This window comes from Chamaea fasciata, unplaced genomic scaffold (genome assembly GCF_029207755.1).
Source record: "Chamaea fasciata isolate MVZ Bird 193981 ecotype frontalis unplaced genomic scaffold, bChaFas1.0.hap1 SCAF_7, whole genome shotgun sequence".
NCBI lineage: Eukaryota > Metazoa > Chordata > Aves > Passeriformes > Sylviidae > Chamaea > Chamaea fasciata.
This window is the reverse complement of record NW_027094092.1, coordinates 37,417,211-37,435,131: the sequence shown is the minus strand read 5'-3', so window position 1 is coordinate 37,435,131 and position 17,921 is coordinate 37,417,211. Positions and strand designations below refer to the sequence as shown.

General features: G+C 41.9%; 2 protein-coding genes across 2 annotated transcripts; both read left to right on the top strand.

Annotated features, from left to right (window-relative positions):
* The first annotated feature begins 453 nt into the window (after positions 1–453).
* On the top strand, positions 454–5,451 carry EAPP (E2F associated phosphoprotein). Its single transcript, XM_066188413.1, has 6 exons — positions 454–569; positions 1,049–1,230; positions 1,767–1,865; positions 2,196–2,319; positions 3,150–3,269; positions 4,830–5,451. Exons 1-6 carry the CDS (start codon positions 496–498, stop codon positions 5,092–5,094), a joined length of 864 nt encoding a protein of 287 aa, XP_066044510.1. The 5' UTR covers positions 454–495; the 3' UTR covers positions 5,095–5,451.
* A 4,904-nt stretch (positions 5,452–10,355) lies between these two features.
* On the top strand, positions 10,356–15,842 carry SPTSSA (serine palmitoyltransferase small subunit A). The gene is made up of 2 exons (XM_066188412.1): positions 10,356–10,518; positions 13,403–15,842. The coding sequence occupies exons 1-2, from the start codon at positions 10,416–10,418 to the stop codon at positions 13,504–13,506; spliced, it is 207 nt and encodes a 68-aa protein (XP_066044509.1). The 5' UTR covers positions 10,356–10,415; the 3' UTR covers positions 13,507–15,842.
* The last annotated feature ends 2,079 nt before the right edge of the window (positions 15,843–17,921 follow it).

Genomic DNA, 17,921 nt, shown 5'->3' with positions numbered 1-17,921 from the left:
TTCCTAAGGAACTCACCTATAAATAGACTACAAGGGACAACGGTGACAATGTATATATAGTTAACAATATTGTAAATATTTTAAGTAGAATGTGGGAACAGTTTTTAGGTTAGTCCTCGCTGTTGAGTGTTACTAGCTCATTAAATTTTTTCCAAGCCTCTTGGTATTGGGTGTGTCTCTTAAAGCTCTAATTCTGGCTCGGTAACTCTGGAAAAAAGTGCTTAAAACGTGACCCGAGGACTTGCAACGCCAAGGAGAAAAGGGAAAAGACCCGCCTGCCCAATCCTCGCTGCGGGGCGGCCCCGGAGCCGCCGGGGCGCCGCTCTGGCCCGGGCCTTGGCGGCGGGGGCGGCTTTCCCCGGCGGGCCGGGACGGCAGCGCGGCCGGGCCGGGCCGGGCCGGGCCGGGCGGGGCTCGGCCGCCGGAAGCCGCCGGGGCGCCCGGAAGGGGCCGGGCCGGGCCTGGCTGCGGCAGCGGGCGAGCGGCGGTGGCGCCATGAGCCGCCTGCAGGAAGAGGATGATCCGTACGTGGTGGAGGAGCCCAGCGACGAGGAGCGAGCGCTCAGCAGGTGCCTGGAGCTGCCGGCCGGGGGGTGGGCTCGGGCCGGCGGCGGCGGGCCCCGCTCCCCGCCTGGCGTGTGCTGGCCCGGGCGGTGCCGAGCCGTGAGCCCCGCGGCTCTCGCCCCGCGCTGTGCGCCGGCCCCGGGCTGCCCGCCGAGCGCAGCAGGATCGGCCTCACATCGGCCGCGGCGATTTCCTTGAAACCGGCGTGTTTATATTTGTGGCCGCGTTGCTCCCTGCGCGCAGCGAGAGCTGCGGGGGCATTGTGGCAGGCCGCACGCAGTCGGCTGAAGCTCCTTTACGTTGAAACCAGAGTTTTAATACCCCTAAGCTAATAAAGTGTTTTAATATGCACATTACCCATAAACAGAGGAATAAGTGCTTTCCAGTACACCCCCACAATTCAGACGCTCGTTCTCCAAGTGACCGTGTCCACGTTTTAGCTTATTTGTAATAATTCGGTGTTGTACCACTTAAATGTTTGTAGCTCAGAGGATGAGGTGGACGTGCTCCTGCATGGCACTCCTGACCAGAAGCGGAAGCTGATACGGGAGTGCCTGACTGGTGAGAGCGAGTCTTCCAGCGATGATGAGTTCCAAAAGGAGATGGAAGCAGAACTGAACACCACCATGAAGACTATGGAAGGCAAATGGACATCGCCCGAAATGGGTAAATCACGCTCAACATCTGCTTGCATATGAAATCGTGAATTACATTATAGTGGCCAAATCACCTTTAGGTTTTGGTTGTATAGTTAAGAATATGTAGCAATATTTACATCACCATAGCTGTAAAGCACAGAATAGGAATTTTGGTGCAGAGTGGCTGTGACTGCTTGGCAGTTCATGTAGGTCTTTTTTGAACTTCTGTGGCCCTGAAATTTTGGGGGACTTTCAGTGAATTTTACTGTAATCAAAGTTTGTGAAACAGTGTGGCACACCTGTATTTCTTTCACGTGACTGAAGAGGCCTTGTGTGTACTATGTAGGGCAGAGGCAGGCATATTTGATGTGGTGCCCTCTGTGCCTAAAGGGAGTGTTGGGAGAAACTTTTCTTTAAACGGTACATGAGGTTCATCTTCCCAGGAGAGGGAGCAGCTTTGCTCTGAGAATGCCTGTAAATGAAGTAGCACAAGTAATGTGAGTGATAAGGGTGTGGGAATAAACTGGGAGGGCTGTTACTTAACACACTTAATGTCACCTGTAGGTACTTCCTCAAGTACTGGGCTGACTGGATCTTCCAGCACTTCAAAATACTATGATGACATTTACTTTGATTCTGATTCAGAGGATGAAGATAAAAAAGGTAAATGACAGAGGCAAGAGGAGGGCATCTTTATAGTACCACTCACCTCTCAGATCCTATAAAATCCTCCTGGGGGGGGTCTAGAGGGTATTTTTGAAGGCAGTATTTTTGAGGGCAATTACCAGCCTGTATCATTTCAGTGTAGTTCCTGAAATTTTATGATGTATCCCAATGCAATGCTTTGGGGTCATGCATTTGGAGTAGAGATAAGCCAGGTATTTAAGTTTCAGTTTAAATTTATTGGAAGGATGGAAAATGAAAATTGGAAATTGTATATTTTGGTAGTTTGTGTCTGACGGACGTAACATGTTCTTGCACAAATTTTTCTAGATACACAGGATGTCCGGAAAACCAGAAAACATCATCAGCGTCGGATTCTCTCCAATGATGAGCTGCTGTATGACCCAGAAGAAGACAATAGAGACCAAGAGTGGGTAGATTCACAGAGGAGAGGGTAAGCAACCCTAAATATTTGAATTGTAGGATGCTTAACATCAACTGAAAGTTTTAAATAAAAAATGGAAAATGTAGAGAAAAAGTAAACGCTGTCAAATCCATGCAATGAAACTATTTTTAATATAAACTTAAAGCATAAGAAACTTAAAAGCCTGTAAAATGTTTTAGGTGTATGTAATAGAAATTGAATCTTCAAAACTACACAAAACTTTAAAATTTTTAAAATCAAGACTTCCAAATTCTGTAAGCCAGTTTTGTCTGTAGATCTCATCTAAACAACCATGCTGTGAATTAAAATGTTGAAGATAATTTAACTGCTGATTAATATTTGCTCCTGATAAATACTAGTGTTTCTAGTTTTGGAAAACTTTGAATTTAGCAAGCCATAAAATGTTCAGAGAAAACAGGAACAATACAAAGCTACTTTAATGGGGGTTTTTTGAAGGTTGGAGTAGAAAAATGGTTGTTGCAGCAGAAGTAAAATTTTCCACTTAAATCTGTTGAATAAGATAATGAATCTCAGTGCCTGCAGAGATCGCACTTGAGATACTATTTTGTCAGAGGAGAGGATTATTAGGCACAAATTGTCATGCCAGATGTATTTGTCTCACCAAATGAAAATACTCTGTAAATCAAAAGATACTGGTATGTGTTTTCCCCTCATCTTCTCATTTATGTTGAGTTAATGCAAAAGGTGTCCAGAAGGAGCTAAGTATTAATTGGTGTATTTTAATGCAGAGAAAGGTTTGACACTGAATTGATATGACCAAGAGCAAGGGCATGTAATTTCACTTTTTGTCTCCACTTCCTCCTCACTGGAATTGGTAGGTACCGTAACCAGAGGAGAGCACCACAGCAGCGGCAAGCAAAACCTGCAGCTGTTCCAAACAGTGATGCTGTTCTGAACTGCCCTGCTTGCATGACAACATTATGCCTGGACTGTCAGAGGTAACAACAGTGAACAATAAGGGGTCTTTTTGTAATTTCATTTTTTTGATCATTAGTATTGTTAGTATATTCAGTTTAATCTAGGGATTTTAATCAACTCTGTCTTGTAAGGTGGCCCTAATAAAGAGAAGGCAGGTAGATGTGAGTCAGATTTAGGGTTAGATGCTGGTTTGTAAGAATGACAGTCAGTTTAACCTGCATTGTGGAGATGTGGAATAGGGTAGAACATTAGCATAGTGGAGAAGGTGAATTAAATAATAATAATAGTAATAGTAATAATAATAATAATAATAATAGTAATAATAATAGTAATAGTAATAATAGTAATAGTAATAGTGGAGACTCAACAGGCATTTCAGGCAGATTCAGGATTTTAGAGATGCCTATCTATATATATTTTGGCTTGATGTTTAGAGGCATAAAACCATTCCAGGTTATTTTTCTTGTTAAAGGAGGATTAAGCAAAATAAAGATAGTAGTATATTCTTACTTGGTTTGAGTCTTAGCAGTTACAGTTTTGAGTGTAGTTACATTTAAAAGTGCCAGGAAGGTATTTAGGTGAGAATCCACAGTGTGTTTCGCCATTCTTCAATATCTGACTGCATTGCAGGCCTAGTAAGTGCTGCTAACACATGCCACAGAAAGGGCTCTAAAACTGGGAGTAAAGTAGAAAGAAATCTTTTGAAATGAGGAATAAAATACCTGTCATTTATTGAGTATTTTTGGTGATTGAGGATGAAATTCCACAGCAGCCTAAAATCATCTTAAATACTGGGTCCTGTTTTTCTCTGTTTTTGCTTTGCTGGCTCTGGTACTCCTTGACCTTTTTCTATAGTTAAGTATTTCAGTTTGCTACGCTGACAAAAAAACCTATTTTTATTGTCAGACTGGTCTTTCTTGGGTTTTATCTACTGAAATAGCTCAGCACAGTGTCATACAAGCAATAAGCCAGCAGAATTCGAGATTGGACTTCTGCAGCCACTGTTGTGTTCATTAAGGCTGCTGTAAAATTGCAGCCTGAAGGACATTGTGTTAAATTGAACTACAGTACTGAATTTTGCTGCATACTCCAGATATACAGTTGTTAAGACTGATGACAGGTGAAATTTTCTTTTATTATAGACATGCTGCTTCTAGTGTGATATGTCAGTGATGTTATTTATCAATAAGGAATTTCAGACTTGCACAACATTTTCGGATGTCAGTGCCACTAGTTGAGTCACTCACACTCACAGCTTCCTGATCTTTTGCCTATTATGAGCTGTATGTGGCAGTGCATAATGCTGCAGTACCAATACCATTGTACTCCAGGGTGTTTCTTTCAGCGACAGACAGTACTTTTTAAAAATGCCTTAAAAAAAAACAACAGATGGCTGCAATTCTATGTTTTTATTATTTTTGTAGCTGTGACTTCTGTTTATAAAATTCCTATTTACTTGGCTTTCAGCCCTTTGGCATGTTACCTCCTATCTTTAATCCCACTTTCAGTGATAGTATCAGATTTCTTGGAAGCAGAGTTGTATGAATGGTATGACTTGCGTTTTCTTCCCCTCTCCATAGACATGAATCTTACAAAACACAATACAGAGCAATGTTTGTGATGAACTGCACTGTTAACAAAGAAGAGATACTGAAATACAAAAAGAAGGTAAAGAGAAGAAATAAGAAAATGAAGAACAGCAAAGAAATCAGCTCTGTACAATCAAATCAAGAAGAAGAGGAAATATATCATCCAGTATTATGTACGGAATGCTCAACTGAAGTAGCAGTAATGGATAAAGATGAAGTTTTTCACTTCTTCAATGTTCTGGCCAGCCACTCCTAATGTGCAGATGCAGGGGGAAAAAGTCCTGTGCTGTTTTTTTAAGAGTGTGGGAAGTGTTAGAAATGAAGGCACACTCACCTTTTTTAAAATGTGGTCTTATAAATGTACGTTTTCATCTGAGAACTTTATAATGGTTGGACTTTTTGCAAAGCTTATGAAAGGCATACCATTAACTGTGTGTATATGAGAGCAATATTTTTTCCCACCATCAGGCGGTTGTATCATTGGAGATGAAGTCTTTTGTAAATACCATGTAAGATCTGTATATTACAATCATTTCCTGTATATATACTATCCATTCACTATCTCATTGTGTATTGGAATGGCTTCTTGGAATAAATACTTTATAGTAACTGATTTTCTATAGTTGCACTGGTTATATTTGTGGTAAGGGATAAACAACATGCAGTCAGAATGTTTGATGTCATTAGGCTGGTTTTTTTGGTAGATTTGCACAAGTGGTTTGTGTTATGGTTTTAGCCCAGCAGACAACTAGGCCATACAACTGCTTGCTCACTCCCCCCAACCCCTCCCCCAGTGGGTAAGAAAATTTGGACATGCAAACTCATGGCAAGAGGAGCCCACACTAGAGCAGGTGTTCTGATAGAACTTGTGACCCTGTTGGCAGACCTGTGTTGGAGCAGGTTGTGCCGGGAGGACTGCACTCTGGAAAAATGACCCACATAGGAACACTGGGAAGAACTGTTTGCCTGTGGGATGGACTCATGTTAGAGAAGTTAGTGGAGTACTGTCTCCTGTCTCCCTCACTGGAGCAGGGGAAGGACTCCTGGAGCAGTGGCAGCAACAATGGGTGATGAACTGACCATTCCCTGTCTACCTGCACTTCTGGTGGGGGAGGAAGTAGAGCCCAAGAAGGAGGGAGAGTTTGGGGAAAGTGTTTTTAAGATTTATTGTACTTCTCATTATTCTGCTCTGATTTTGTTAGTAATAAATTCAGTTAATATCCCCAAGTTCAGTGTGTTTTACCCATGATGGTATTTGGTGAGTGAGATCTCCAAATACTTAACTCATGGACCTTTTTCTGTGTTTCCCCTGCCATTTGCAGAGGAGAGTGATGGAGCAGCTTTGGTGGGTGCCTGGTGTCCAGCCAGGGTCAACCCTCCACAGCAACACAACTGCTCACCACCTGCTGACTGGGAGCCAGCTTGTCATTGAACGGGGATCATGTGCCTTCCAGGTAACTCTCCCGCTTTATATACTGGATATGATGTTCTAGGGTATGGAATAGTCCTTTGGCCAATTCAGTTACTTGTACTGGCCATACTCCCTCACAGCTTTTAGTGGAGCTCCTCACTGGCAAAGCATGAGACACTGAAAAGTCCCTGACTTATCCTGAAGTACCACTTAGTGTTTTGCCAGTGAGCAGGGTCAGAGACACGGACACAAACAGACACCAACTTAAGGAACAGTGTAATTTACTATAACGCAAAACTGCAAAGAATCACAAAAGGATAGGCTATACAATGCACATAATCCTTAGCAAAGAACAAAAGGGTAAGATAAGCAATGCACCTAATTGTTGCTATGAAAGAATGCCTATAGTGATTAAGAAAGATGCATCACTAGTTACCCTAATTCTTGACCATCATCCAAGTCCTCAAAACATCAACTGTGGGGGGAAGCTGTCACAGCAAAGGACTGGAGAACCACGTCTGGTAATGGAACTCCAGTGATGTGTCCACCTTGTAGGCCACGAAGCTCCCCTGACTTTGCTGTGACAGTAGCCCAGAGTTTATACTGTTAAACAAACAAGCTGATAAAATTTCTAATTTCATTCTTCTATTGGCTTTTCCCTAAAGCCTCACCAGGACTCCAGGAGGAACCAAGGGAGTTGTCTTTGATCCTATACTCCCCTAATAAGGCCTTACTAGGCTTCTAGATATGTTTTGCCAATAAATGAATACATATAACAATACCTCATTAATGAGTGAATTTATACATAACATTTGGTTGGAATGTTCATTTAGAGGTTATCTTTGGCTCAGGGCCTGTTGTTAAGGCCTCAGTCAGGGCCTGTTGTTTGGGCCTTATTACTTAGCAACAACCAAAACATGATGGTGTTTGTGAGAACATTATTCTCAGACTAAATCCAAGCTACTATGAACTTCATCCCAGCCAAAACCAGGATACTCTGATAAAGAAGGAATTGTCATGATATTTGGATTTTTGGTTCATTAAGATCTCAAAAAATTGAAACTTTTCTTTACACAGAGTGGACGATGAGCTTATATTCATTTTTCTGGCATGGACTGTTCTGCCACTGATCATGTAAATCAACAAGTCTAGTAATGCCTAGTAATACAGCTAAATGTTGTACATCTAAATATGTAAATGAAGAAAGTACTGGACTTTATTGTCCTTTTTCCTTATGATGACACATTTTAAGAAGAAATTTATAGTCACATCTATTACCATAGAACTAGTTTGTATGCTTTCTCTGTTTATTCATTTATTTACATCTTATTTATTATAAGCTATTTACAGCTTCTTTATGGAAGCACAAAGAGCTTCTGCTACTTGGTATTTATGTCTGTGAAGCCACTGTATTGGTAGTTCTGGATCCTTCCATCTTCATTCAGGTGTGTGCCCAAGAGGCAAACTCCTCCTTTTTATTAGTAATTAACATCTCTTATAGCCTGATAGTTTTTAACTGTACCTTGAACAAGGGCCTGTCTGAAAAAAAAGTAGCTCATCTGTGTGTTTTGTCTCGTAATAGTTCTAGGAACAACTAGTTATATGTGCTTTAAGGAATTGTCGGAAATATTTGAACATAGGAGGTAGAAACCTGAATAACATTGTTTGTGCCTTAGATTATAATAAAATCTTGTAACTCTTTGGTTACCTTTTGTAGTTCCTGGTGTGGTATTTTACTGATCTACACACACTCATTCTATGCTGTTATGTGAGATCAGGAAGAAATAAACATGCTGGTTCTTCTGTCAGGATTACATAAGAAAAACACTGAATTACTGCTTTCAAATCAGCTGAAACTTAACCTCTGCTTGAAGTAGAGAGCTGTTGATGCAACTGCTGAACACATGGTTGGTCAGTATGACGTGCCTTCCTCTGCATATGAAACCTACAAACAACATGGAGCTCTACTGGTTCTGAGGCGTGGGATATGTGTGAGACAAGATTTCAATCTCAACTTTGCTGCCTACATTCAGACTCATTAGTGAAGTATCTAACTTGCAGTATCAGATAGCTGTGGGATCATGTGAAGTAGGATAAATCCTTACTGTGTGCCAGGAGCCAAGAGGTGTACACAGGAAATTTTGAATGTATGAAGAACTGTTTCTTGGTAGAAGTGTAGAGGGACACATGTAATAGGCATAATGGTCTGTGCCCTAGAGCATGCTGGCCTTGATTTACCTCCCTTCATATTCTAGGTGAAACACAAAGGCTCTCTGTAGTGTCAGGTTAACGATGTTTGCATTGACCTGTTGGAAACATGAGCAGATGAGAATGCAGTTCAAGAGCTCAAGTGTCAATGCAGGTGGTATCAGGAAAAACCATTACATGATGACAGTCCCTAAGCAGGGGTAGAATGGAGCTGGTGAAGGAGGGGAAACTGTACAGAGGAATAATGTCCATTTCCATAAGGGGCTAACTAGCAAAAGACCTCTCATGAGTATGCACCATACCAAAAAAGTGTAAGGGGCCACCTACCTGGGGGGGGGTTAGGGCAGATGTAAGAGATTTTGAAGCTGGCACGCCCCTAGGCATTACCTTTCCTCTCATCCCAGGTCCTTTCTTGCTGCTGGATTTTGTTTGCCTTACCACTTGAATTGCAGAGTGTCTTGTTAGGAATCACAGGAACAGAGAAGATGGGACTCGTTTGTCCCGTGTTGATAATACCGTTCCTGCAGCTTTGAATGGGAGTAACGCTTTAGTTGTTCTGAATACCTGACTTGTCCTTGAACTTTGGACATGTTCATACAGAAAGGCGCCTTTCATGATTACCACCGTTTACTCAAGCAGCAACACCAACACAGGACTCCTCCAGCAGCAGTTGCAACAAGCATCAGCAGACTTGGATAGTGGCAACAGTTCCCATAGGCAGATAGGTTGGGGTATTAATTGTGTGAATGCTCTCATTTCTCGTGTTCAAATAAATCTGCATAGGTAAGGTGTGTCCAAATGTCTTCAGGGTGAATCAAATCCCATTTCAAATTCCTGCCACACAAAATAGTACAGTCTTAAGGTCTTTTTGCCAGCTGTTTTTCAGTTTATCTCCTGGTCCTGTGATTGTATTTTGCAGCTGCATAAGTAACTCAAATGCACATTCTCCTGTGGTTGTATTTCCTTATTTTTTCATTGTATAAATAGCACAGGTGAACGTAGGGGTGGGATGGCTACAAGGACAGAATCACATTGCTCAGTGACATAACTGCAAATTGATTTACTAAGCAGAGTAAGTGTAGTGGGTCAATTCCAGTTTCTAATCTAGGCTGTGCACACTTAGAATGTATGGTCCGGACTAGTGGCCTGGAAGTTGCAACACATGCTCTGCTCATTTAAAGTGCCTGATGATTGTGTACATCCCCTTCTAGCAGGCTTTCAAGAAGTACTTTCTACAGTGCCAGCATAAACTGCCAAGGGCTTTCCTAATCAGGTTCTGGGAATTTGTCTTGGGCCAAACGGCAGCCAGGGCAAGGCAGGGGTGTCCCACACCCTCTGGTTTCTGCCTCCGAGTGCCTTAGGGTAGTGCAACGTTAGGAACAGTCACAGTAAACAGCTGATTCATCACCTCATTGTTTTTCCCATTCATATGGATTAATCTCGCCAGAGCTGGCCTATCTTAAGGTCGCATTTATCTAAGCCACGTTTTTGGGTGGGCTTTACCCTCTGACAACTGAACGAAGCTGCAGACTCGTGCAGATCATTTTAACATGTCTCTCTTAGGCCCTGCCAAGCACAGGCTTTCGCTGTTCCGTGATTCCCAGAACGTCAATTCAGATTAAACAGGATGAGAGAAAGTAGGTTGCAGCACCATCTCCTCGGTGTGCCTGGGGCCGGGAGGTTACCAGGTTCAGGGTCTGCCGTATAATTCAATCAGATCGGGCCCGATGTCGGCGTTCAGCGGGGAGGGCGGGGGAAGCGGCGCGTATCCCCTGGGTGCAGCGCCGCTCCCGCCGGCCCTGGGAGCGCCGGCAGCGCCCCACGGGCCCCGCAGGCCGCGGGAAGCCGCGGCCGCCCCGGCACAGGGCGGGGCCGGGGGAGGGCGGTCCCGCCTGCACCGCCCCCGTCTCCGCTCGGCCTGGGCCCGGCGCGGGGCCGCTGGCGGGCGTGGGAGCGCCATGGCGCTGGGCTCGGCGTGGAAGCAGATGTCGTGGCTGTACTACCAGTACCTGCTGGTCACCGCGCTCTACATGCTGGAGCCCTGGGAGCGCACCGTCTTCAGTATCCTTCTGCCGCTCGGGCCTGGCGGGGCGCGGGGTGTCTGTGCGGGGCCGGGACTGCCCCCGTCCCTGTCGCGCTGTGTCCGGCGGCGGCTCCGGCGCTATCCCGAGGCCGCCGGGCGGGTGTGGCGCCTCCGCCGGCCCTGCGCGGGGCTCGGGCAGCGCCCGGGCCGTGGTCGTGCTGAGGGCGCTGCCGCCGGCGGGGCTGGCCGGGGGGGGAGGAGAGTCGGGCCGGGAGGGGAGCGGGGCCGGGCCGGGGGCAGGGGCAGCCGGCCTGAGGCGCCGAGCGCGGCCAGAGGAACGAGCGGCCGTCTCCGCTTGGGACCGAGGCTTGACCCCTCCTCGCTGGCGGGGACTCAGCTCCTCACCCTTCCAAACTCACATCCTGCCCCGGCTGGGAGTGATCTTCACTCCGCTGTTTCCCACGCTGTGTCCGGGCGTCTGGCAGCCTAGTCCGTTTCTCCTCCGGCTTAAGTTTATATCTTTGGAGTTACGGTAGTTCTGTCTTTTTACACTGAAATCCCGAGCTTTCTGTTTAGGATAAGCGTTTTTAATGATTTCTTTTGTATTTTTGCCTAGAGGAAAGTAAATGCGCACACTGCAAAACCTTGCACGCCTAGGCTTTCAAGCGCTGCTTTGTCCCATGGCTTTTATTACATGGGTATTTAATCCTCGAGCTGGCAAGTTTGCTTGGCTGTTTCAGAGCGGAAGAACTTGAGAGATGCTCACGTAAAGGCATCTCTATAAAGATTATTTATAGGTTTGCTTCTTTACCTGACCCTTTCATACAGGCAGTGCATTTTCTTAAGTATTGCTGTGGCATCACAAGTATTTTTCTCTGAAGTGTGACTGTTTTGATCTTGACTTTAAATGATGTCTCAATACAAGTGACCCTGAGCCATCTCCAGTTAATGCTGAGAGGTAGAGAGAAAAATTAATTAAAACATTAACATAAGGAAGGGTATAAGCAGTAGCGAGAAGCTGCTTTTACTGAGATTCTGCTCAGTTTGGTAAAGAAACTCACATTTGTTATGTAAAAGCGGTTGCCCAAGTTACAGTGGTTGATAATTTTTTTTTCCTGTATCAAGTCAGTAGAAATGGAGATTACTGGAAAAGAGAAGTAGTAGGTTTTTATAGACTTACTGACTGTGCACAGTTGTTCAGGTAGGGGTTCTTATGTTGTGTTCCTTGTTAACATACTTTCTTCCTTTTATGCCACGCCTGTATCACTGAGGAAACCTAATTTTTGTTTTCCCTGCAATTATATTAGTCAGTAGTCATAGTATTTTTTTCCTTTTTACCTTGTGCAAAATACGTAAGTAAATGAAAGCGTGTTCATTTACTTTCATAAAATGTTCATATTGTAAATGCCACATAACGTACAAATGTGAAGAGTGGCACAAGCATCGTTTGTGGTCCTGGATCAGCAAGGATGTTTTTTTGTCCTCAAACTGGATGCTTTGGCTGTAGGTGGGTCATGTCAGCCAGGTGCTGAATGGATGCAGTGCGGACACCATGGCCTTGGGAGCTAATGGTGTGTGCCTGTGCTCCAGTATCAGAAGTGAGCTCTGATAGGAAATGTGGATTTATGAGTTGACCTTCATTTTAGTATCTGTTACTGTACAATCCTCTGGGACTATAAATACACCAGGCACCTTTAAGCGGTGCACCTCATACCTCTGCTATGCTGTGGGTGAGTCGGTGACAGCGCTTGTCACGTCTGTGCTGTGGAGACTTGATTTCAGGAAAGCGCAGAGCACGCACAGCTCCTCTGGTTTCACCTGTGGAAACTGAGTACTGCTGTCTGGCCTTATCATGCTTGTTAATCTGCAGTGTGTTTTATAGTGTTTCAGGCTATGTTTACTGAATCTCTGCAGGTAGTTGGATGAAATCAAGAGCTTTTTATTCCCTTTGTCTACTTTTGAATTTATGAAATTGGAAGCTTTCTGGAACCATAGTCTTTTAGTAATCTGATGCCAGAATTTGTTTAGATAAAGCTTCAAAAACCCTAGAGTTTACAAAAGTCCAACTGTGCATGTACTTTATAAGCTATTGTCTCAATTCTCTATATAAGTTTTACAAAAGTTCCCTGTTAGAAGCTCAGCTAATAAAGTGGTCATATGCAGATCTTTTAGCTGATAGCTTCAGTTATAAGCTATTGTCTCAGTTCTCTATATAAGTTTTACAAAAGTTCCCTGTTAGAAGCTCAGCTAATAAAGTGGTCATATGCAGATCTTTTAGCTGATAGCTTCACATGAAGTTTATTTTGCACTGCAATCTCCTACAGTAAAGTACTAATGAGTGTGTTTATTTTAGTACACACCTTGACTCAAAGCTAAGCTGATGCTCTGAGGCTTTGCGAGTGAAATAGTTAGGGAACATCTAATGCTGTCTGCTTGAAAAATGGAGGTCATCCACAAATAAGAATAGTGTTATTCAGTAAAGCTGCTAAAATTACTGTCGTTTTGTTTCAGTTTGGATTTTTGGGGTGGTTGACTTCTTTCTGCTTGGCTGAATGGGGCTGGCTTCTGCAAGACTTGCTCAACATCTGAGAAGATGAATGTGAAAATGTGTCTTTTCTCAGTGCCCATTTTCTGTTTTCCATCACACTTCCCATACTCTGGCCTGTCCTCTTGTGTCACTGACAAGGCAGTGGATAACTTGCAAGGCATGCTTTACAGTTCAGCTGATTGTTCTACTGACATTCTGGTTTTCAGTGTTCAGTAGGTTCTTATGTGGCTTATAATTGCTGAATACAGCTGATCTCGTGTCCATTTCTGAAACGTGGTGTTAGAAGACAGTAACCACAAAAGTTTTAATGCTATCGTTTGTGATGTCTTGTGCGGTTTCTCTTTCAAATGCTTTTTTCCTCAACCGTAATTCAGATTCCATGCTAGTTTCCATTGTTGGAATGGCACTGTACACAGGCTATGTGTTCATGCCTCAGCACATCATGGCAATATTGCACTACTTTGAAATTGTGCAGTGATGAAGAACGTATTTTCAAGAAGTAACTGGGCTTTGAAATCTGGTCTGCAAAGAAGAATGAACCTCTTAGTTTTACCAAGATTTCTACTGATGTCCGAAAGACACAATTATGACTCTGAAGACTAGGAAATGAGATATGTAGAGCAGGGACGTGAGATGGTCCCCTATGTTGTGTTCATTCCTTTTAATTTTACAAGATATGCCCTTGTATAGTAGTTTTGTCTACTTTAACATTGTGATTGTACTTTGATATCAGTATTTTCTTAACTTTGTGACAGTTTCAATATTGCACTGTGAAAGCTTTTCTTAATTGTAATTTTGAGTAAATCTTAATTGCCTTCTATTTTTAATCAGAAAGTCATCTTATTAAATGGGGCTTAAAGCTTTTGCTATTGTATGGTATGTATTTGCCTGGATATTTCTATTAATGCGTTTTGTAAGAAAATACATCTAGATTCATATTAGAGACATGGATATATTCGTCTAATGCTATTTACAGAAGTTAGTTTGTATGACTGAACTCAGGTGTACTGTTTGCTGTCCAGACTTTGTTCAACAGTATATTTGTGCATATCGCCTAAACTTGGAATTAGCAATTATCTCAAGTTTCTGTATTCTACTTGTTGGAGGTGGGAGGGGGAAATGAGGCATTGAAGCAGAGTGAAGACTGCATTCTTTATGTTTGAAGTAGTGCTGTGGTTCTGGGCTCTATCTGGGTGGAGGGGGAAATGGACTTTTCTTTACTGGCTTTGGGATAGCACTTTCAATCAACCCTGTTTTTCTAGCTACCAATTCCCTTTTACAGGATGCTTTATTATGTTCCAATGGCTATGGTTTCTGCTGATTTTCACACAACAGTGTAACTATGTCTAGGTTTTCAAGGGGTTTTTTATTGCTGCTAGTGTTCCAAACATGTTTTCGCTACAATTGACCAAAACATAGGGATTTCAAGGGACTTGAGTTACAACTACAGCAATAAGTAGCTGAATACTTGGCTGAAGTCCTGTCTTTTTTTTAATAGGGATTTTTTTCAGTTTTGTATTCTGAAATGTAAGATGGTAACAACTTAACTTTCCTAAGTGGACAATTTTTCTGTTGTTGTTGTTTAAAAAATAAAAGTTAAAAAGAAGAGCTTTGCTGCAAACTTTATTGGAGAAGTTAATGTATTTCCTAGTGCTGCTTGCTTTTCTCAGAACTTTCCAAAAGTGATACTTGACCAAAGAACTGTGATGTTAATGGCCCAATAATAATCAGTACTGTTACGTCTTTTATGCAATGTCTGTTGACATCAGAAATCATAGATGTACAGTATCTACAGAGATATTGTCTTTCAGATTTATTTCATTTTCTCAAACTTGTAGTCATGAGAAGAGAGTGTTTTTCCCTGTATTTAAATCTTCATATGTATTTGATTAAACCCCCCTGTTGTTGTTTTGGGAATTAAAAACAGTGAGCCTTAAACTTCTTAGATGAACCTGAGCTTTACTGAAGTTGGTAGGAGTCTCCCACTAATTCAGTGCTTTCTCTTCTTTATAACTGGCCGACAAAACATGGGTAGGTTTCTGGGATTATGCTTTTTGTTTGTTTTTTTTGGTGGTGTTTTATTGTGGTTTTATTTAAATGTATCCAGAGGTATATGTGAGCATTTTAAGTGTATAGATGGAGGTAATGACACGTTAATGTACTCTTTTTGAAGTAACATAGCATAAATCCAGTCTCTGTGTGGATTAAATCGATACTTGATTGTGATGTTTCTTTGCAAACTACTGCCATGTTTGATAACCCCCTTTGCAGCAGTAGATATGTTATTTGTATGAGGGTGAGAAAATCCCTTCTGTGTGGTGGCATTAGGAATGTTAAGCGTGATTTTTAATTATGAAATGTTTTATAAAAGGCCTTTGATATACTGACTTTTATTAGCTGTCTGCTTTTTGTTGAGGAAAAAAAAAGAGTAACCAATTATTTCCAATTATTTGTGTTATGTTGTCATGATTGATACCATACTTGAAGTCAATTTACTAATTTGAGTCCAGTGTTTTTCAGTATTTCTTTTAGTATAAATCAAGAATATATTAGTCTTGGACAGTTCTTTTTAGATTCTGAATACTTTCTTAAATGGAGTAATTTCATTAATAAAATATGATGTGTTTACTGAAGTTTAAATTTCTAGAAGAAAGTTTTTGCAGTGTGTCATTTTGTTTTGGTTGAGCTAGTGAAGAAATGGTTCGAGTGGTGATAATTACAAAGCAGAGCTTTCTTTTTTTAAAGTAGTGGCATTGGTAGGGATTTAATTAATCATTACATTTGAATAATAATAATAAATGAATCAGAAGGCTACCAAGTTGTTTCCTCACTGCAGTCTGCCTTACTGTTGTATCAGTTGGGGGGATCATATCCTCTATGACAGAACCATAAACTTTTTCTGTGCAAGCTGGAGGTCGAAGGCTGTTCAAATACCACTTGGAGGCAGCTGGCCAATTATGCTATTGTTCAAACATCTTAACAATTGAGGCATTAATAATTTAGATAAAATTGGAATAAAAAATTGTGAGAAATGAGAAAAAAAAATTACCTGAGAGACCTGCAAGTGGCTATATATTAATCTTTTAATATAGTACTAGCTCTTTGGGTTTAGATTGTATCATTAGAAACAAGCATTTAAAAGTGCATTAGGTGTGTCATATAGCAGAACTGATAATTCCAGTTTGTGAGGCAGGCAGACTGAGCTGGGATGACTCGCTGTGTTGGAGGCCCTGGGGCTCCCAGAGCCAGCTCTGCAGAACCTCCTTGGCTGCCTCCAGGGCTGGGTACTGTAGAATTATTTATTAGAAACCTTTGCAGAAGGAGCTGCTCTAACCAAAACAGGCATTGTATTGCAGGACGTCAGGCTGAAGCCAGGAACAGATCCAGGAACTGTGTAGTGTGTGTATGGCTTGAATCAGTTATATCTTTTTATATACATAAATACACACAAACCCTGTTTTTTAAGTATGTGTGTATATATGTATAGAAATAGTGTTTATTTCTTGTTAAAAATTATTACATAGCAATTAGTTTGGAGACAGAGGCTGTGGGGTTTCTTTTCTGGTTTCTTTCCCATGAAGGAAAACACCAGAGAATCCTATAGTGAGACTTCCTTTATGAAATTTTGCAAGAAATATATTTGTATATCCATCAATATTAAAAAGAAATAGGTGTGGAAGGAGCATAGCACTGTAAAGGGGAATCTTGGGTGGTAGATGGGCATTGTGTTACTGCAGACTGGTGCAGCTGGCGTGTGAAGCATTGCCTTGTTCCGTTCAGGTGAAGGAATGCAGTGTGCATTATAAATGCTGAAGAGGAGGTACTTGCTGTTGACTAACAACAAATAAAGGTTATATTGAGGTAAATAGACACAGCTTGAAGGGATTGGGTACCATGGGCTGTGCACAAAGGTGTGGACAGAGCAGCCATCCTGTAAAATACCAGAGCTGTGGACTCTGGAATTGGCACCCCAATAAAGGTTATCAGTGCCAGAAGTTCCTTGCGTCTGCTTATTTGCTCATGTTTTCTAGAACTGCTATTGTAGGAAGACAGTTTTTCCACACTTGCTGACATGTTTTCCTGATACCAGTGTGGTGCTTTTGTCCATTTTTTTGTCCTTTTTTTTTTTTTTTTTCCAGACAAAAGGAGACCTAAACCTTTATGTATTGTTCCTCTGTTTGATCTGCTAGGTCAGCCTTAAACAGTAGTCATCACTGAACACAATAGCTGCTGTCTTTTCTGCCTTTTGTTTGTGTAGTGATGATTTAAGGAGAAAATCTGGCATCATAGTCCAGAACTGGATCTGCCCTCTCCTTGTAATGGAGAAGAGGTGAATATCTAGGTCTGATCTAGATTCCAGCATAAGATTTGGGCAGAAATCCCTCTGCTTTTCATAACCTTCAGTGCATCACCACAAGATCCTCAATTCATCCTAACTACCACTGCATGATGGAATGATAAGAAGCTATGAAGGTATGAAGAACTCTTTCTGAGAGTTTTAACTGGATAAGAGTTGAACAGGCCTTGATGTAAACCGTAGTCAAACAGTGATCCAGTTTATAAAGTAAAAGATTTATCACATTGTTGGAACTAATAGGTGATCAACACTTTGCTGATCATTTCTGACATGTCTTTTATTTATGCCTGTATCTGCAGGTGGAATTGTCTCAGCATGTCTTGCATTTTGTGTTCTCTGTAATTTGAGACGGATAGCATATCTCAGGCCCAGATTTTACAATGACAAGAAGATGCACTATATTACATAGTGCAAAAAAAAAAACTTTGGGAAAAAAACCTGTCATGACAATGATTGATATTCTTTATTTTTTCTGTGAAATTTGCTTTTGTCTACCGAGGCAGAAAAGTCAAGTAGCTATCACATTGGAATTTAAA